The sequence below is a fragment of the Jaculus jaculus genome, chromosome 18 (assembly GCF_020740685.1).
Source record: "Jaculus jaculus isolate mJacJac1 chromosome 18, mJacJac1.mat.Y.cur, whole genome shotgun sequence".
Lineage (NCBI taxonomy): Eukaryota > Metazoa > Chordata > Mammalia > Rodentia > Dipodidae > Jaculus > Jaculus jaculus.
Genome location: NC_059119.1, coordinates 49744789 through 49767033, shown reverse-complemented (window position 1 = coordinate 49767033; position 22245 = coordinate 49744789). Strand labels below are relative to the sequence as shown.

The 22245-nt window shown below is 40.9% G+C and overlaps 1 protein-coding gene across 4 annotated transcripts in view; it reads right to left on the bottom strand.

Annotated features, from left to right (window-relative positions):
- Thada (THADA armadillo repeat containing) overlaps positions 1-22245 on the bottom strand; it is a 343908-nt gene that overhangs the window by 283827 nt on the left and 37836 nt on the right. For all 4 annotated transcript variants that reach the window (XM_045137566.1, XM_045137568.1, XM_045137567.1 and 1 more), the window contains 6 exons: positions 20804-21014; positions 18441-18576; positions 17885-18021; positions 14714-14872; positions 11546-11703; positions 5469-5578 (listed from right to left, as the gene is read on the bottom strand). In XM_045137566.1, coding sequence (XP_044993501.1) covers positions 5469-5578; positions 11546-11703; positions 14714-14872; positions 17885-18021; positions 18441-18576; positions 20804-21014 — 911 coding nt within the window. The remainder of the gene's footprint in view (positions 1-5468; positions 5579-11545; positions 11704-14713; positions 14873-17884; positions 18022-18440; positions 18577-20803; positions 21015-22245) is intronic.

Genomic DNA, 22245 nt, shown 5'->3' with positions numbered 1-22245 from the left:
TGGTATGACCTGAACCATAGGAAAGGTAGTAGAGAGCAAGGGCTATAGCTCAATGGTAGAGCAACTGCCTACCAGGCACAAGGCTCTGGTTTCAACCCATAGCACTGCAACAGAAATAAAATAAAATAAATAAAAAGCAGGTTATAGCTGGTATTCAGGCCGTTGTGTTGACCTGAGCAGATCACTAAAACAAATTATTGTTCCATAAACAGATTAGTCCAACTTCTATCCCAGAGCTATCTCATTCCTAGTGGATAAGTTTTTAAGATAAGCATAAAACCCACAAAATGAAATCAAATTACGTATCCTGTATACCTCACTAATTGGTCATTAGACTACTTTGTACCAATAAATCAGATTCTCTGAGTACAAAGCAGTTTTCAATGGCCTCATCCATCCATCTATGTGGTAAAATGGTTATTTTTTGTTCAGGTTGCATTAGTTATATTACTTGCTAGTGGCTGTAAATTGAACTACTTATCTGCATCACCTCAAGCTCTTTCATTACTGTATTTTTCCTCACTTAAGAGACTTTCCTATAGCCAATTATTTTACATGTGAAATTCTCCGCCCCATTCATTCTTTCAAGTATTGCTAGTTATTTAAAGGTTCGTGTTTATTATTTCAATTAAGCTAAACACTAACAGGTATGTGCCGGAAGGCTGTGTTTTAAACAGAGAACACAGCTCTGAAGTATGGGGAAATTTTAAACCCAACAAAGGGTGTGCACAAGCAGGAGCCAGTGGAAAGCGACATTATCACCAGAGCCAGGTTAGCCTCTCTCAGCACCGCTACACACTGCCGAGGCTGACTGCAGGCTGCGCATCAGGGGCTGTTCTAAAGCCCTACTTGCAAGTCTAAATTGAATTACCAAAGGGCTAAGGGAAGAGGAGCAAGATACGGTAGATCAAAAGTAGATCAAAAGGAGAAAAAAAAAGATTTAATATTAAAATATCTAACAGTTTACTAAAATGATAAGATTGAGGTTACTCATTCAGAATAAGGTTTCTCTGCTCCTGTGTCTAAATGACAACATATTACTATGCAGACTTGGAAAACTAGTGTTCAAATTTCCATAAAGAAGGGGCTAGAGAGATGGCTTAGCATTTAAGGCATTTGCCCGCAAAGCCAAAGGACCCACATAAACCAGACACAAAAGGTGGCACACGCATCTGGAGTTCATTTGCAGTGGCTGGAGGCCCTGGCACACCCATTCCCTTTCTCCCTCTCTTTGCCTCTCTCTCTCTCACACACACACATAAATAAATAAAAACAAAACTTTTTTAAAAAAATCCATAAAGAAGGTATTTTCTGAGTCAAAAGGAATAGATTTAAAACTGAAAATTCAAAGGTCACTAACAAATCACACACCAAATCCAAAATGACTTAGAAAACAAACATTACAACATTCTAGTCCTCCCCAAATCCTTACAAGCCATTAGAGAAGTGGGAAATTAAAAAGATTCTTCTCCCTAAAAAAAATCAGTAGGGGCTCAAGCACTGACACCAGCCACAGGAAGCAGAGACAGAAGGGTCAGAAGTTCAAGGCCATCCTTTTCTACATAGCAACTTTGAGGCCACCTGGGCTACATGAGACCCTGCAGGAAAAAAGTTTAAATATTTAAATTACTTTTGCCCACCATAATTGGTGATGACCATGAGTCAGCATTAGTATTTTTAAAAAAGTACTTTAAATACCAGTAGTTCATTAAATGGAGGGAGAGGAGGGAGCATTAAGTAAAAATGGTTATAATTATTTCCAATAAATATTTTTAAAATAATCTCTAATTCAGTTGGGACAGACAGCTTCGCTATTAAGGCACTTGCCTGCAAAGCCAAAGGACCCAGGTTCAATTCCCCAGGACCCAAGTAAGCCAGATGCACAAGGTGGCACATGTATCTGGAGTTCACTTGTGGCAACTGGAGCTGGTACACCCATTCTCTCCCTCTCTCTCTCTCTGCCTCTTTCCCTCTCTTAAATAAATAAAAACAAAATATTTTTAAATAGAAAATTAATTCAATCTATTATTTGTGTTGTGTATGTAAATGTTGCTTTCAAAAATTTTGCCAGCGAAAAAGAACAGTGTCTCTCTCTCTCTCTCCTGTTGTTTAACAGTGAGGTAAGCTTACATTCGAAGGCACCTTGAATAACCCTATTAATGACATGGCTCGTGTCTAACTCTTCAGCTACGTGTCTACCAGTCTCGTGAAGATCTTCTTTCCTTCCTTCACACAGCTGCAGTGGAAGGGGCCACGTGACCAACAGTTGGCCTTGATTTCCGTGTTTTGTGAACACCCAGATTTTTTTTTGCACATTTACTAAAAGTTGTATGCCTAAACAAACTTTCCATAATGTAAGAGCTTATTATTAAAATTTTTCAAAAATAATCCAAAAGAAACAAATTTTCTGTTCAAAATAGAAATCCAACAAAAGAAAGCCACACAACACTGTAAAGATGTTTATAAAAATCATCGAAATATTCTGTTTAGCAGATCTGAAATGTCTCCAGGGGTATCAAGAACCACTTGGCTGAGAACTCCTAACAGGCTGGTCACAAGCCAAAGTGACAGGCATGAGGAGATCTGCAGAGCAGAGTCGAAGCAGCTGGGCACAGACACAGGCCACCACTACCCTCCCCGCCCACTGATGAGGACCGCTTCCAAGTGCACCTTGACACAGCGGTCCTCTGCTCTCCTTTCTGTTCTCCCCTAAAGACTTCGATCCTGCAGTTTGGGGCTTTAGACACCACCCACAAATCTGTTTCTGCTTCTGTCACACTACCTAAACTAATCCCTTCCACCAACTGCACAACAAAGTCATTCATCTTTATCAACCAATCACCTTTTTTCTTGGCTTTGATAATACCAATCCCATTTTTCTGGTCAGTAGGTCCTAAAACCAGACGAGCAACCCATAAACTCCCTGGTAACCTCTGTCACTTAGTAGGTTAATAATTCAAAGTTTGCCACTACAATATCTCCCAACACGTACATTTCCACAAGATGTCATGCCATTTTACCTTTAAAGATAGACTGAATCCTTTGGCCTAAAGATTCACTTACTTTTTAAAAAGACAAATGACTGAAGCACTGCTATGAGACTTCCCAGGCTATCAGAAGAGGTCATAAAGCTTCTGCCTGGGTCTCTTGGATTAACCCCTGGGAGAAGCTCATGCCATAGAAGAGGCTAATTTACCTCAACACTGCCATGCTGACTAAAAGGCCACATGTAGTCCCAGTCCAGCTCAGTCCTCTATCCATCCCCCAACCATGGTGCCAGAAATATGCACACAGCGGACTTTAAACCATCTTCATTAGTTCATCTGCCAGCTAAATGCTACCAATTGAACTCAGTAAATATCTGGAGGAAAATCACCCAGCTGAGCCCAGCCCTAGTTCCAAGTTCATAAAAATCATGAAAGATTATGTGTCAATAGCATTCCTTCTGATCACTCATCATACCATGCATACCATGTTACAAAAAGTCGAATACTAACTGAAATGTCCCATCTTTGTGTTGATCGCAGAGCCATCAGCCTAGAGGAAGTCCTTATTACCTCAGTCTTAGATCACTGTAGTTCAAACCAGGCTTTCTTCACCAAAGTTTGACCATAAGACTTCCAGCCACAGTTAGTACTACACACCCATCCCCAAGCCAACACCAATCTGATCATATTCTACACTTGGAAATCCCATTCTATGCAGAGACGCTTTCCAAGTATCCATTCTATTTCACCTATATAACACATGCCAGAGAGATGTCAGTATGGCGAGTGCTCTTTCCTCTGGAGATGAAGCTATCAGAGGCTTCTAGGAAGGGAAATTTTAGTACAGTCTCGCTGCCAGTAAGCAGAGTGACGTATGCAATCACAGATCACTCTTGTTTCTCTATTCTACGATACGGCCCCTGTTCTACTACAGATCAGAAGCTTGATGCCTCTCTCCTTCCCTACTACCGCAAATCTACTTGAATAGCACTGCATACTTTGACCCCATTGTATCTAGTAGTACGGTAATTCCTAACTCTACCTCTACCACCAGCAGCCCTACAGGAAGGTTTATTATTCACCCAACAATACGCCCTGGTGATTCTAGTCTCTAAGCATTTACTTATGTTTCCTTTTTTCTCCTATGTACTTAAGCCTGACTCATGAATGAACAGAAATTCAATTCCTTCATCCTTGTTGCTTTCTCTCTCGGGTGTTCTCAGAGGATCTAGCAACTTTACCCCAAATTTGGCAATTTTGTCTTATTTGGTCTTACTTTCCAGAGAGATATCCAGCCCACACATATCCCCAGTGACACCGGGTGCTTTTAACCAATGTCTGTTCAAATTGGCCAGGGACTATGGCATACCTTGTGTTAAATATTCTGAACTTCAACCTTGCTTATTTACCAGATGAAGCCTTAAGTTATTTAATAACTGAAGTCATGTCTTATAAAGAAGTATGATATTCCTCAACTCAAGCATAGTACCAAGCACAAAGGTTACATTCTATACTTATTCATTAATTGATCTGAATGAAAAGTGTGGTATTGTAAGAAAAAATTCATAAATCATGTCTACAATGGAAACAAAGAGAATACAAAATATTTTCAAGATCATCAGTTTAATGACAGGCCTGTTTTTAAAATATCATTTAAGGATATGCTGTGCAAACCATAACTGCCAAGATGTTGTCTAAGTGTTTTTACCAGTCGTAGGAAAAGAAGTTTCACAAATATTCAAGACATAGATGTCTTCTTAACATTCTGAAATAAAATGTTTGCTAAGGCTACAAGGCTGGCAAAAATCTGCTGCATTGCAAAATGTTTCCAGGCAATAGAAATGTTTTCCTGGAAAATACTACCTTTCATTTAGAGAACACTTGCCACAAATACTTAGTCATTAAATAATAGTGTGGTTTCTATGGAGGAAATCTGCTACAAGAATGAATGAATGATAAGTGCTGAAAAAGTCACAACTATACATTTGGCCAAGTATATGAAATCTATATAAGTATTTTTCCAGGCAAGTTCAAAGAAAATCTTCAAAAGTTTTGTCTACATACTATTATTTTGATATTTTTCTATAAAGTAAAAACTACAAAGAAAGACAAAATCCTTAAGTGTTTTTCTGTCTGTAATACCTACAAATCCAAACTCTAGGTTTATTTATGCCAAATGTCAAGTAATTTTCAAACAGACAAAACATTCATTTCACTCAATGAACAGAAGTAGTAATTTCAAACTTATTTTTAGCAAAATCTTTGAATTCACTTCCAAGCACCTTGCAATGAGAGAACTGGGTTTGGACCCTTCACTCAGTGACCTGCAGAAGACATGAGAAAACCGTTCCTTCCAAGCATCTGCAGCCAACCCAGTCTTCATTCTTCGCCACATCAAAAGACACAACTGAATTCTACTCCAAGCATATGGCTTATACATTCACTTTTTTAAAAACCTATACAAAAGAATGTTTGTTTTACCTGTTTAGTATTTCAGTGAGCTTCACAAAACCAGTGTAAGCCAGTTCAAATGCTCCTCTGTGCCTGGACTGTAAAAGGTGCTGTTTAAAGTAATCTCCTATTTCTTTTACCTAAAAAAACAAAACAACAAAAAAACCCGTCAGTTTATGCTTATCTTTACAGGTACATTTTATTAGTAGTCTAATTTAGAACCCACGTATGGATGTCCATCTAACTTTCACTTACCGTACGACTATGTTTTAAGTGCTTTTATTGTTGTTTGTTCTTGAGATAGGGTCTCGTGTAGCTCAGGCTGTCCTTGAAATCACCATATAGTCAAGAAGGACCTTGAACACCTAATCCTCCTGCGTCCAGTTGGGATTACAGATGTGCACCACTAGGTTCAGCTTAAGCACTTTTCCAATATGGCATTAAATCTTCACAATGAATCTCATAGACTACTACTATTGGGCTGGAAAGATGGCTTAGCAGTTATGGCGTTTGCCTGCAAAGCCAAAGTACCCAGGTTTGACTCCCCAGGACCTACATAAGCCAGATGCACAAAGGGCACATGCATATGAAGTTCATTTGCAGTGGCTGGAGGCCCTGGTATGCCCATTCTCTCTCTCTCTCTCTCTCTCTCTCTCTCTCTCTCTCTCTCTCTCTCTCTTCTATCTCTATTTCTGCTTGCAAATAAATAAATAAGAGGAAGAGACTATAACTATCTCTATTCCACAATGGTAAACTGGACACAGAAAAGCTAAGTAACTTGTCCAAGGTCAGCCAGCAAGAAAGCAGTGGAGACAGGTCATGAAACTAAGAAATGTGGCTCCAAAATCTGCCATCTGTCACTACTATACTACAACTGCCCCTCCCACACATAAGGACTATCAGGCACATTCAAACTGTTGACACTGTAATGTGACATTATCATTTCTCTCTTTTTACTAAGTCTCATAGGACTGCTGTGAGAAAGAAATGAGATGATGAAGGGGAAGAACAGGAGACCCCATTCTCATAGACCGCTGTAACAAAGAAATGAGATGAGACATATGAACATGTACCAGAATGCCTGACACAAGACAACAATCAGCAAATGTCAGCCGAGCATGGTATCTCATGCCTATAGTCCTACACTAAAGAGGCTGAGGTAGGAGGGCCACCATGAGTTTGAGGTTAGCCTGGGCTACAAAGAGGCCCTGTCTTAACAAAACAAAAAACAACAACAACAGGCTGGAGAGAAGGCTTAGAAGTTAAGGCACTTGCCTAAGAAGCCTAAGGACTCAAGTTCAACTCCTCAGATCCTATGTAAGCCAGATGCATAGGTGATGCATTCCTAAGGTAATGCACCAGTCTGGAGTTCAATTACAGTGGCTGGAAGCCCTGGTGCACCAGTTCTCAGTTCAAGCTCCCTCTTGCTCTCACTCATAAAACAAAACAAAAAAAAAAAATTTTAAAGCCAGTCTGGTTGGGTTTGCCTCAAAAAGAAAAAAAGAACAATAACAAAAAGTCTATTTTCAGTTTTACTTTGTATTGTAAAATAGTAAAAATTAATCTCTAATCCTTAATTTAAATTCTGGCTTTAAGACAGAGCCACATCTTATAAACTTGGGTATATTAACAGTTAGGAAACTACAATTCTACTTCAGCTAAGTGAAACAAGCTGTGAAGGTTTACTGTCCAGTAAGATAAGTGTTTATACATTTCCCACTATAGTGATTTCTTACTAACACTTGGGATTTCTTCAAAGCTCAAATACTGTTCTAGTAGATAATAACAATAATAGTTTTCTGGTATACAGAAGTGATTTTACCAGGATTTTAATTTTTTGCCTTATAGCCAATTCTTAACCATGAGCCATTTATTTATTATTATATATTTATATTATATATTATTATGTTTATTATTACATATTTATTATTATTTACTACCCTTTATTGTTGAGTTTTTAAGGTAATTTTTTTGGTTTGTACTGCTGTTACACTTCTAAAGCTTTTAGAGGACAGGAGAACTACATATTATTAATCTTTATGGTCCCCCAATACCTGTGCATGAGGTAGTCATTAAATAAGGGACTAAATGATGGCACCTCATGTTCAACTTCACTGCAAAGCTGGAAGATAGCAACTTCCACTCAGCACAGTTCAAACTAAACTTCAGCAAATTAAATGAAAAAGGTAATTTCTTGATGACTTAATGCTAATAAAAAAATATTACGCCGGGTGTGGTGGTGCACGCCTTCAATCCCAGCACTCGGGAGGCAGAGGTAGGAGGATCGCCGTGAGTTCGAGGCCACGCTGAGACTCCATAGTGAATTCTAGGTCAGCCTGGGCTAGAGTGAAACCCTACCTCAAAAATATATATATATTACATTTGTAATCCATTACATAAAAGCAAAAAATGAAAAAAAAATTCAGGAAATATGCAAGTTACAACAGAATCCAAAGTAGTTTTCCTAACAGGTGGCAGTGATATTTATACACATGACTTCTGTGGCAATAATTACAAGGAGGGAGAAAACAAGTATGAAAATACCACCTAGAAGCTTCTTTTTGGAACTACTAGAGGAAATACATAAATAAATTAATACTCCACATAGAACTTGTTTTTAAAAATCAGTGGACATTGGGTATCAGACATCCCATTGAAAATAGGTCCAGCAAAATGTTTCCGGCAAAAGCCTATCATCAAAATATCAAGCTAGAAACCTAGACACACAGCCACAAGTCAGGAAGCACCACGATAAGCCTGTGTGCGCTACTCACTCGTGAGAGGTCTCCACTTACACCCCTCAAAGCTGCCTTTATCTCAGCCTCTGGTATAGGGACGTTATGAAAGATCCTTTCGTTACGTGATTACCGAGCAGGAGCAAAGTCAGACATGGCACTAAATGAAGTTTCCTCCTGGAGAAGCCAGGGAGAGCACACTGCTTCACAAGTGATCTAAGGAAAAGATCATTTGCTCAAACCTTCACTACTTTTTGCTGCTTACAAGTTTGCTGTAGCATTGGAAACATAGAAAGTTTACCTCACTGAAAGTCAAATGAGCAGCTCAGAACAAAGGCAGCACTGTGCCAGTGAAGTCAAGCTGGGGAGGAGCCAAGTGTTCCTGGGCGGGAGCCGCCACAAACCCTCCTTGTGAACCTGAGCACACCCGGCCATCGACAGCACGGGGGCCTCAGGCTCCCTGTGTCTGCGGACGCTGGACAGGACCAGAGGTGATCCCTCCGGCATGCACAGTGGCTGAACAAAGCACTGAACACTCAGAATTATAAACAAGCACCAGCTCTTCTCTCCCAGAGCAACAAAAATCCCCAAGTTGTAATCCTGCTTCCTGTCCGCCTGTTATAAATTACATACATGTGTGCGAGACTGAAGTGGCCACCCCTCTAACAAAGGCCTATAAAATCAGGATAGTCTTATAAGAACTGCGCTACAAAAGAAACCTTCCCTACTTTACCGATTCAAGTCGCCAAATTTTGAATTATAATCAAATTATATTACTTTGTCAATAGTGAACAGTGTGGGGAGAAGACGCCAGCTATCTGTCAGTATTTTGGATGAACAGAAACAAGTCACACTCACCAAATAGGCTACCTCTTCAATTGGAAGCCTTGCTGCCAGGCACAGAAGATTGAGTTTTGCCAGAGCAAAAATAGAGTAAAAGAGGCAGAGAGAGAGTGAATATGGGCATGCCAGAGCCCCCTGCCACTACAAACGAACTCCAGACACATGTGCCACTCTAGGCATCTGACTCCCTAATGGGTACTGGGGAATCAGGCCATCAGGCTCTGCAAGCAAGTGCCTTTAACCACTGAGCCATCTCTCCAGCTCAGTACATAACTTTGTCTAATGGAGCAAAATTTTATGTTTAAAAGAAGAAATCCAGCCGGGTGTGGTGGCGCACATCTTTAATCCCAGCACTCGGGAGGCAGGGGTAGGTGGATCGCCGTGAATTCAAGGCCACCCTGAGACTACATAGTGAATTCCAGGTCAGCTTTGACTACAGCGAGACCCTACCTCAAAAAAAAAAAAAAAAAAAAAGAAGAAGAAGAAGAAGAAGAAGAAGAAATCCTGTACTAAAATAAGTAGCATCAATTAATGGATGACTCAAGGTTTTCTGTACCATTTCTTTAAAGTCAGCAAAATCAAGAATAAAGCCTTCCACAGAGAGCAGGGTTTCAATGTGAGAGTTCAGCAACTGCATATACCTCCTGACCCCACGCCCAGCACAATATCCTCTCATACCTCAGTATGAGGAGCTAACACATGAACAGCACATTAGAAGATCTTTAGAATGGAAAGTAATGGCTTCTGTTGTTCTCGTTTTTTAATGGTCATTATTGGCTCCATGCACATGTCGTCATGGATGATGGAGGAGGGAAAAAAGAAAGACATCACGATAGAGGATGGACTAGTTACACAGAAAAGGCGAGTCAGTGGCGCGCAGGGGTGGAGGGGCGAAGGAGGGTGGCAGGAGGGCGCTCTGATCAGGGCAGAGGGTGGATACGTGTAGAGGGTGTCAACGAATAAAACGGAAGGAAAAGGTCAGGGTTCTACTTTACTCAAGTGACTGGTCAATGGAAGAATGTTTCTGGTTATAAGGAATTGTTATTATTTTTCTTTTCATTTTTTATAATGAATACTTTATTTATTTATTCTATTTTTGTGGCTTCCCAAGGATGGGTCTCGCTCTGACCCAGGCTGAGCTGGAATTCACTCTGGAGCCTCAGGGTGGCCTAAAGTTCACAGTGATCCTCCTAGCTCTGCCTCCCAGGTGCTGGGACTAACGGTGTGCGCCACCACGCCCACCTATGTGTTTGGTTCTGTTTTGTTTTTCACAAATATTTCTTTCATCATATGTTAATTCCCAGTTTTAACACAGTTATCCCACATGAACTAAATTTATTAAAAACAAATTTGGGGTACTATGTAAATGTTGTCAAAGCACAAGGTCTTCCTCAGTTACAGTAAAAGCAACATCTATTTCCCTTAATTTGTCCTAGGAAAAAGAAGCTGAGAAGCGAGGGGAGTTCCTAACACGATGGTGAACATCAGTGAGGTAACCAATCGACGGGGCTGCTCGGCAGTGACGTTGGCACTGGCACTGCAGTCACCCATCGCCACCAGCGAGGATTCCAAGTCCCTCCGGGACACTCTGGCCTGTTTGCTTTGGAAGAGAGGGAGGAGCACTCTGGTGCCCACAATGCGCTATCTGCCTTGCCTTTCTCCTTGCTGGGGCCCTGCGACACCCCAAGCCTAGCTGTGACCCAGATGGAAGCACATGAACCAGAGTGTGAGGATGAAAATATTAGCGTTAGTTCCACGGCACCCGTCACATGGTGACTGGAGATAGTAACCAGCATTAGCATACAACACTATTTGTTTTGCTCCTGCATGTTGTAATACCCTGCGGAAAAAATTATCTTTACTTGAAAAAGGTTGAAAATGAAAGTACACGTTATATCTCTTTACTGGAAAACTGTGGGAAATGAATTTGTTGAAACCACATGGAAAAGAAGAAGGAATCAATTAAAACAGAAATCTAATAAATCTAAAATATTTCCAAATGAAATGCTTGTGGTAAGCTAATTTCTTGTAAACACTGCACTCAAGTCTCTTGAACAGTCCCAGATGGTGAACTAACTTTGTGGTCTTAAAATGAAAGCCAGCCAAAAACACTAGTGACTACAACTTTATTATTGAAGTAGTGGGAAACAGGAGATCTATAATCAACCAATATGTTATTTTTCATTCCTTTCAAACAGTTAAGAGATTTGTGGAGTCTGGCTAACTCGACAATTTCTGCTAAGATTTAAGTTTATGCATGCTAAAGTGAGAAATAAAAATTTAAATAATATTTTAGTTTAAAATGAGGCAAAATCTATAGCTATTTACATAAAGTATTTCTCAAAATGTCAATATCTTAAAATATATTACAAGGTCTAATGTCCCAAAATATCATGAAATTCTAATCAGTTGACAGTGATAAGATTTTATTCCAGGTAAGAAAAATTCTGTAACTTGGCCTACTATTAAAAGTTTGTGATCCACGTCTTGATCAAAAATTACCCTTGGTGGAATAAACATCTACCTTACCTGCCCCACCGTCAACAGTCCATCAGAACACTCTGGCACAGACCGCATGGGTAGAAGTTGGCATACTGTGCCTAGAAGTAAGGCGACTTCCTTCATACTTCGCCAACAACATACCAGGACCATCTGAGCAGTTACATCACATGTTTTCCCTCCTTTACCTTAAAAAAAAATAAAAATAAAAAATCAAACAAAGGCTATTGCGACATCAGGCACTCAATGGCTCACAGCCTGGGTTTCTGAAAGCAGTCTTCTTCAGAATTTCCTCAAGAATTATCTGCTGGAACAAATCAATGTGTCACGTGTCCTCTTTACTCACACGGATGGATAGAAGCCAACATTTGTAGAGCATGTGCTACGAGGAGGAAGCATGCTAGTTTTTAAAGTTGTTATTTTCAGAATAAATTTAAAAGTAAAGCACAGTGTACTGCTTCAAACTTAAGCCCAGTCTTTGAAAGTTGATGAAACAACCTCTCTGTCATCCATAAATGACTACATATTATAAAAATGATGTACTGATTGTTCATGTTGGTGAGGAAGGCTGTTATATCAGTTAAGGAGTACGATAAAAATGGTTTTTAATCCTTATATGGCCCAGCTGCCTCAAACTCAACTTTCCTGTCTATGCCTCCAAGGACTGTTACCCCAAGTATGGGTCAGCATACTCAGGTAGGATATAATTTTAAAATCTAAGGAAAATAGCAATTTGCTTTCAAAATGTTTGGGTCACAGGGTAAATAAACTAAAAATTATTTCTATAGTTTTAGGTATATTTTAGTACTAACAAAAAATCCTGTTGGGCCTAGGAAAATGGTTCAGTGGTATAAAGGTGCTTCCTTACAAAGTCTGCCAGCCTGAGTTCACCACATAACCCGGATATAAAAGTGGTGCAAGTGTCTGGTGTTCATTTGCAGTGGCAAAAGGACTTGATGCACCCATAAATACACACACACATGCAAATCTATAATATGTTTAAAGTACTAAGTTTAAAAATGTTAACAAAATAATATTCTGTATCCCACTTGCTTGTCCAAAAAAAAGATCACCAAACCCAAAGGACCAATGTGTATAAACATAAATATAAAAATGTAGGTATAAAAAAGGACACATATTAAGCCAGGCATGGTGGCGCACACCTTTAATCCCAGCACTCGAGAGGCAGCGGTAGGAGGATCACCATAAATTCGAGGCCACCCTGAGAGCACACAGTGAATTCCAGGTCAGCCTGAGCTAGAGCGAATCCCTACCTCAAAAAAAAAAAAAAAAAAAAAGACACATATTAAAGAGAAAAAAAGTAGAACTGGAGAGGAAGTGAGACATGATTTTATTTTTAACATATACTTATCTCTAAGTTATTTATCTCATTGTTGTCTAAAACAATTATAGTGAATATATATTTATAAAATTTATTTTTTTAATTTAAAAACTATAAGGGCAAAAAGATTTTTTTCCAAGACAATAACCCCATCTAGTGGGAATATAGAATAAATGACTAAGAAATTACTACTTCAGATGACTTTTTACATCATTATCTAAAATTTAACAGCTGATCAAACAAACCACAAAATTTTTAAAACCACTTAAATTCTGAAAGCTTGATAACAGCCTCCCCTGGTGCATAATGAGGTTTCTTTCGCTGACCTTTCTTCCCCTGGGATCCCCTCTGAAAGGCCTAGTTGGCCTCAGGACTCCCACGGCAGACACGGAGCACGCTGCCGGGAGGCGGCTTACCCAGCCCAGGCTCACCACGCACTGCTGCTCTCATCTGCTCAAGCTAGAATGGGCCTGAGAAGCTCCAAACAACATTGTTGTACACCGTGTATGCTGAAATGAAGTATACCGCTTTCTGGTAAAGGTCTTATAAATGAATTCATTCCTGAAACCAAACCATTCTAAACCCAAATGCCTTCTATTTAAAAAAAAAAAAAAAAAAAGTCTTCATTTTTCTACAAACACTTTTGCTAATCTGCACTTTTTCTTTTATTATCTAAACATGGCAATCTGAGGGATGGGATACCTCCAGTGAGTTGTTGGCCAGGGAGGTCCCTGATGCCCCCAAAACATTATAGGCCATTGCCGAGGCCCTTGGTTTCCCACTAGGAATTGATGGTAAGACCCTATTGCTGAAGACTCCATATACTTGGGCTACAAGGCCACTGAAAAATCCTACTGGAACTGAGCTGATAACCTCCTCCATGTAGACCAGCTGACAGAAAGCTGAAAGAAGCCATTCTATGTGTAGTTCAATGGGAGAAAGAGATACCACCAGTGAAGATACTCAACAGTGGACACTGCAAGCCTTATAATTGGCCAGCCAGGTCAAATGAGCCAATGGGTGCAATACTGGCATGTCTGCCATGGTGGAAACCAACTGCCCTCCAATTGGACTGGAGGCTCGCTCCATGGAGGGGGGGGGACACATCCCTGATACTGAAAACTTAAAACAGGGGTAGTCATGAGCCCTAGGGGTGTGACATCTGCTGATGTCTGGATAAGTGTATATACTATGCTCATCAAACTGCCTAGTAAGCACTTCTGTTAATATTTATACCCTTATGTTAATGCTATGCTCACTCTGGGTAGAGAATCTTCTTTTTCAGATGGCAGTGACCTCAGGATGACTCAGTAGGTATTATGGTGCTAGAAAGAAGTGACTGGAGTACTGAGTAACATCTCGATCACACCTTCCAAGGCTCAGGGTCTAATGCAGAAGAGGTGGCGGAAAGAATATAAGAGCCAAAGGAAGGGTAGAACTCCTTACAATGTGCTCCTCCAGACACAAAATGGCCTACATATCCATGACTTCACCGTGCCTGGCACTACCTACACAAGACCATCATAAGAGGAGGAAAAGATCATGACATCAAAACAAAAGAAAGACTGATTGAGATGGGGAGGGGATATGATGGAGAGTAGAATTTCAAAGGGGAAAGTGGGGGGGGGGAGGAAGGAGAGTATTACCATGGAATTTTTTTTATAATCATGGAAAATGTTTATAAAAATTGAGAAATAAATAAATAAGTAAATAAAAATGGCAACCTGTATATTTTACTGTTACTGAAATACTAACAGTTGTGTATATAGCACATTGTAACAGTGTGTGCCTTGTCCATTCCCCAGCAGCCCCCACCAAACATGTACCGCGGGTGACAACGTCAATTCCAAACTCACTTTTGGTTTCTGCAGAAGTTTCAATACTTGACACACTGGCACTCAAGTCCTCCAAATCAAAGACATCACATTCTTTCACTGTTTTGGCCTGGTTGAAGTAATCATTAGTGTCTCGTGGCTGGATCTCACTGAGAATCACTTGCAAGCGGCTTGCTGACTCTGAGGAAGAGATGGGAGTTCACAAAATTCCAGTTCCACATCCCATGCAGAGTTTCCCTCACAAGTCCTGTAATTTCTGTTTCTCAGCCATTTGTGTACACACCTGTGTGAGAGTGGGCATGCCAGGGTCCATTTGGACCACGAATGTCTGCCAGATATGTGTGCGCCACTTTGGATGAAGTTTTGCACAGTGCTGAGAGTTGAACCCAATCCTGACCAGCACTGTTTGCCAGCAAGTACTTGCCTTTAACTGCTCGGCTATCTTTCCAACTCTCAAACCCAGTGTTTATAAGAGTTTTAATCAGTTCTAACCCCTGGGATGGTTAGTCTTCATGATGTTTAAGTGTGCTTTAAAATATGACAAGGAGAAAAAACACAACACTGTAAAAATGAAGTGTGCCATTTCATTTATGCTGTTTTTTAATGTTGTCATATGAAAAAAGTATAATGCATTTTACTTTAGTAGGCTGTTTTGCTATCTATATTATAAGTTATCAAGGCTAAAAGACAAAAATGTATAAGATTTTTTAAAAACTAACCCAGCCAGGTATGGTGGCACATGCCTTTAATCCCAGCACTCAGAAGGCAGAGGTAGGAGGATCACCATGAAATTGAGGCCACTCTGAAACTACACAGTGAATTCCATGTCAGCTGGAGCTAGAGTGAAACCCTACCTCGAAAAACAAACAAATAAACAAAAAACCTAGCCCAAACAGCCATGCAATGACAAGAAAAGGGGAGGGGACTATCAGAACAAAATTTTAAAAGTGCTATCCATTTATTTATATCTCTCAGGGTAGACCTTTTAAGGAATTCAGAATGCATGCATGCAGCATGGGAAAGGAGCCAGAGAAACTGAAGGCAGCCAAAGGAAAAAAGAGAAGGTCGTAAAAATTAAGTCTCTGAGCTAGAGACAGCTTGTTAGACCCAACACTATTGTAATTGTATATTTAATTCAGTAGAAAGTTGGTATGGACACCTCATGTGTTGGTACCATCATTTCCCTCCTCCCTGCCCCCTTTTCACTGGGGGCCCTCCTCAGTGGGATTGCTGGCATTCACCGTGGGGTGTGGGTTATGCGATGTGAGAGCAGCAGTCAGTCACTATAGGGAGTGGGGGAGATGTCTCTGGACACTCCCTACCACTCTGTGGCTCTTTCAATCCTTCTGGCCCCCTCCCGCAGAAGTCCCTGAAATGTGGGGGTGTGTTTTAAGTCTGCTTTAGTGCTGAGCTTGCAGCAGCTTCTGGATTCTGCTTTGATCCAGTGTCTGTCTCCATCACCCTGGCGCAGGTTGCCAGGCTCTACATGGAAGCAGCGCTCTTGATCACCTCACCAGCTCTTCTGTGGTTTCACCTGGGCCCTAGCTGACGTGCGAGGGCTGGTTTACCTCCTCAGCTCTCACTACCTTGTGGCAAGTGCACAGGGCCCCAGCTGCCCCATACCAGCGGCAGGAGAACTGGGAGCCAGGGCCTAAAGTTCTTTGATAACAGAATTTCAGCATACTCCACCTGCAGCAGGTAACTGAAATATGCTGGATCACTCATCCAGAATATACCAGTATTTGCCTGATTCCAATATTAGCTGTAAGACTTCATATGAGTTCCTTATTCTTTTCTTTTATTTTTTTTGAGTTCCTTATTCTTAAGAAGGAATTGCCTAAGGAAAACTAATGCTTAAAATTCGATATTGACACTAACATGAGTCCAAAGAAATAATTCTGCCTTAGAATCATGAACCATTGCTTATCTTCCAGATTATTTGTAGCAAGGAACAAATCTATCATTTTCTGAGCAAAAAACATTGCTCCAGCTTCTAAGTTATTAGCCCAAGGTATGTCAGTGCATGTCCATGATTTAGTCAGTGTTCACAACACAGGCTTTCATTTATAATCCCAAATGTATTAAGAACTTTATTTCACACCAAATGTAAATTTGCTTACCTTTTGTGTATACTCAATAGTATATCCCATGCTTGCGTACTTGAACCGCACAGGTCTATGCGGCACAGGCATGATAGGATTCTGTGGGCACTGAACGTGGCTCCTATCCTGTCAGAAATGCCCCTTCCTTGACACTATCTAGTGCACATCTGTTTCTCACAGACACTGTGCTAAGACAAGGTGGGAAAGCAGACAACCTCTTTGTTAAGTCACAATTCCACAAGGAATGCTCCTTGGGAAGAACAGAGCAGTTAGAGACTGGGAGAGGACATTAGGCAGTGGAGTGTGATAAGACACAATGAGTCACATTATGTGGGCTGGAGAGATGGCTTAGCGTTTAAGGCATTTGCCTGCAAAGCCAAAGGATCCCAGTTCGACTCTCCAGGACCCATGCGAGACAGATGTACAAGGGGCACATGCATCTGGAGTTGATTTACAGTGGCTAGAGGCCCTGGCATGCCCATTCTCTTCCTCTCCCTCTCTCTGTTTATAATAATAAATAAAATAAAAATAAAACTTAAAAAAAAAATCTAGGTGTGAGGGCACATGCCTTTAATCCCAGCACTTGGGAGGTAGAGGTAGGAGGATCTACATGAGTTCAAGGCCACCATGAGACTCTATAGTGAGCAGCAGGTCAACCTGGGCTACAGTGAGACCCTACCTCGAAAACAAACAAACAAACAAACAAAAATTAAAAAAAACAATTTACTCCACTTTACCTTGTTCATTACCAGGTTTTCTAGAGTTTAGGGATTTTTTTTTCTTTTCTAGGTAGGGTTTCGCTCTTTAGCTCAAGCTGACCTGGAATCCACTATGGAGTCTCAGGATGGCCCCAAACTCACAGCAATCCACCTACCGCTGCCTCCAAAGTGCTGAGATTAAAGGTGTGCACCACCACGCCCAGCTTTAGGGAATTATTTTTTTAGTAGTTAAAATTATTATTAAAAAATTAATAATAGGAAAATTACTTATTTTTCCTGAATTTATCATTTAAATCTTTCCAAAGAAAGTAGCAGAAAGAGAGAACTACAGTAACCAAACAAAGGCCATGTGCCCTTCTTTGTCTGCTGACCTGAATCAGTGTCCATAGGGATGAGGCCCTCCGGGGAGGAGCTCTGAATGACCGGCGACACCACCGCAGACAGCCTGTATGACAGCAACAGGAGTTTCTCCACCACAGCTCTCCACTCACTCACCAGCTGCAAGTGGCTGCAACAAAGACATTAGGGACACTTATACGAAAAGCAAAAATTAGTTTTTAAAAGTGAGACTGAGAGCCAGGCGTGGTGGCACACACCTTTAGTCCCAGCACTTGGGAGGCAGAGGTCGCAAGATTGCTGTGAGTTCGAGGCCACCCTGAGACTGCATAGTGAATTCCAGGCAAGCCTGGACCACAGTGAGACCCTACCTCGAAAAATAAAAACATAAAAAATAAAAAGCTGAAAAGAATGTGCATCTCAAGATTATGCATGCAGCACATGAAATATGGAGGTAGGTTTTTCAATCTAATTTTCAAATCTCTTGAGCGATATGGACAATGCTTCCTTCCTAAGACACATGCCAGCAAGAGGCTACAGCTCAGACGTGAGAGCGCTCTGTAGACTAGAGGCAACCACGGAGGTTCTTACTTCAGAGGCAACTTTCGAAAAGCTTCCGTCACGCAGTGGACTCGCCCATACATTGGAAAGGACGCTGCTGCCTGCAGGAGAGAGTTCTCGGCCTGAGATATTTCGTCCTCAAGGTTTTCTATCAAGCACTTGATAACTAGAAAAAGGAAGCAGGAAACTGGAATAACATCATTTATACAATGGTAGATGGTAAAATGTTCTCATGAGCACACCCAACTCAACTGAGTTTTACACTAGAGTGTTTGAATAAAGATTTTTTAGGGTCGCCTCACCTGTTACCTACTTCTAGTTAAGGAACAGAATGTTTTGGATTCACTCTGAACAGTTCTTCTAGACATCTACCAAGTAAGTATTAAAATACCAGACCATGCGGCATGGGATACATGACCAGAAAATAACTTTTGGCAGCAGTTAAAAGATATAATTAAGAGCTGGAGACATGGCTTAGTGGTTACAGCACTTGCCTGCACAACCTAGTAACATGAGTTTGATTCCCCAGCACCAATCCATGTAAAGGCAGATGCATAAAAGTGGTACATGCATCTAGAGCTTGTCTGCAGTGGCCACATGTCCTGGTGTACACATTTTCTCTCTCTCTTCTTTCTGTCTCTCTCTCTCTCTCTCTCTCTCTCTCTCTCTCTCTCTCTGCTTGCAAGTAAATAAATAAAATAAAATAAATTCTTTTTTAAAAAGATATCATTAAGAGAGTATATAATTCATACTTAAAAGGGTATAATTCAATGACTTTTGGTACAGTCAAAGATATGTACAAACATCAGTACAATTCTAGGAAATTTTCAATACCCTCTACATAAAAAAAAAAAAAAAAACTTTCACTCATCAGCAATCATTTCCCCCCATGTGATTCTATCTTTCCTCTATCATAGGTAACTACAGATCTGTTTTTGTTCCTACATATTTGCCTATTCTGAGCTAAATATGATAGTAGATGCCTGTAATCCCAGCACTTGGGAGGTAGAGGCAGAAGCATCAGGATTTTATTTATTTATGTGTGTGTGACAGAGAGAGAGAGAGAGAGAATGAATGCATGAATATGTGTACACTCAGGCCTCCAGTCACTGCAAATGAACTCCAGATGCTTATGCCACCTTGTGCACCTGGTTTACATGCATTCTGGGGAATGGAACCTGGGTCCTTAGGCTTCGCAGGCAAGTGCCTTAACCACTAAACCATCTCTCCAGCCAAAGTTTCAAATTTTTATGAAGTCTGATCTATTTTGTTTTGTTATGTTGCTTGTGCTTTGTGAGTCATAGCCACTTTAACTTGGCATTACAAAGAAGTCATGTTTTCATCTAGGAGACATCTAGTATTGGCTCTTACATGTACATAACTAGTCCACAGTGAGGTGATTTTGTTCAGACAATGAGGTAAGGGATCCAACTTCATTCTTACAGTTAGTCCAACATAGTGAATGTCTCCCCACAAGGAAGAGAAGGTTAAATTTTAAAACTGTGCATAACCAGCAAGTAATCAAAAACATAGAATATATAAAATTCCTCAAAACCAATAAGAAAAAGAGAAAAATAATCTCACAGGAAACATAACTGGGATACCAACAAGCATTTTGCCAAAGGAGAAAAGTGATTTTAAAATATGAAAGGATAGATACATTAGTAAACATAAAAAAAATGTAAAATAAAGTCAGGTTTGATGGCTCACACCTGCAATCTCAACACTCCAAAGGTTGAGACAGGAAAACTGGCAGAAGCTCAGGGCCAGCGGAGACAGTTCAGGCAGCAAAGTATTTGCCTTGCAAGCTTGACGACTGAGTTTGATAAAATAACACAACAGACTTGTCCACATTTACAAGATACTTTCAAAAAAAAAAAAAAGAAGAAGAAGATTCACTAGCATAGAATTAAGTAAATGAATCAAAAATAAACATTTGCAGAGAATCGTGAGATGTAAGCCCGCTTAGACACGAGGTTGTGGAAGAGGCTGCATACAAGTGTATGGAAGAGGCCTCAGAGTCATTCAGAACACAATTCCAGCAGACAGTGCGACGGTCAGAACACAAACAATGAAGAGGATCTTTCTGTTCATAACACAGTTTCTGCAGAAAGTAAGTACACTTCTTGTAAAGAAAGAGGGGGCCTTCTTTTCTTTTTATTAATGTACATTTGGGTATCTAATTTACCCCAATCGGGTGCTTAGAAATAAATGTCAGAGCTGAGTAAATTGTTTACTTGTATAAGAGGAACTTATGGTTCTTTTTTATGCTGATAATATCTTATATTAAAAACCACAAAGTAAATGTGGAACCATTAGATACTCTAACCAAATAGGGAGTAAGATAGGGCCTGTGATAAATAACAGCAAAAGGTTATTTCCTCAATACAAACCCATTAGCGTGTTCCTTTCCACCACGGCAGCAGACTTATCTCCATTTCCACACGTGACCTGCTGGGCTGGGGAGGCAGACAGGCATGGCGGCACAGCGTCCTGCCATATTAAGAAGTTCAGCAGGTAGGAGGCCGTAACGCAGTCATACGGCCTCGTGCTAGTGCTGAGCTCCAGAGCTGCCTGGAACACGCTGTGCTGTTTCTCGGGATCCTAGAACGAAGCACAGGCTCAGTGACCACCACCAGCAGGTTCTATAATTGGAAAGCATGACACATATTTCAATTCACTGTCTGCCCTAGAGCTGCGACCCAGTATGTGCACTGATGAACCTCAATTTCTTTTCTCCCTGAACACAGACTAGTTTTTAGTATAGCAGTTGATGAGTAATAATCAGTTCAGAGATGTAGGCCTTGAAAAGAATTTCAATTGGAAAATTCAGTGCTGATAAAGCTACTTTAAAAAACTGGGAAGGCCGGGCATGGTGGCGCACGCCTTTAATCCCAGCACTCGGGAGGCAGAGGTAGGAGGATCACCGAGAGTTCAAGGCCACCCTGAGACTCCATGGCGAATTCCAGGTCAGCCTGAGCCAGAGTGAGACCCTACCTCGAAAAAGAAAATAAAAAAATAAAATAAAAAAATAAAATAAAAAAATAAAAAACTGGGAAGGAGAGCCGGGCATTGTAGCACACACCTTTAATCCCAGCACTCGGGAGGCAGAGGTAGGAGGAATGCCGTGAGTTCAAGGCCACCCTGAGAATACAGAGTTAATTCCAGGTCAGCCAGAGCTAGAGTGAGACCCTACCTTGAAAAACCAAAAAAAATAATAACAATAAAAAACGGGAGGGGGAGACTAGACAGACGCCTTAGAGCCTACAAAGCCTAAGGACCAGGTTCGATTACACAGGACCCACGTTAAGCCAGATGCACAAGGTGGCACATGCATCTGGAGTTGGTGTGCAGTGGCTACACACCCTGGCACACTCATCTTCTCTCGCTGCCTTTCTAGCACTGAGTGGCATGTGCTCCTTGAGTCCTATACCCAGAAGCTCACATGTCAGTTATGCGTCATACTAAGCTACACCCTGAAGGTACCAGGGCCTCTCAGGAGCACTAACAGAAAGCTACAGCAAAGAGAGCAAGCTGCTGCGCTCTCTGTTGGTAATCCCACAGCCCTGAAACAAGCCTCAAGGACAGGGCTCAGAGCCTAGTTAGTGAGGGCCTGCAGAACTACCCACTCCCGAGTCCGTTTCTGGATCCCACCCAAGGCGCTGGGGCTGGGGCAGAGCACGTAAGGAGAGGACTGCTGTTAACCCCAATACTCTTGGATTCACTCTCAGTTTAGCTACTGCTTATTGGAAGAACAGAAGCCTGTTCTCCACCTCATTGACACTCAGCTTCTCAGTCTCCTAATATGGAAGATTATCTCAAAATTACTGTAAGT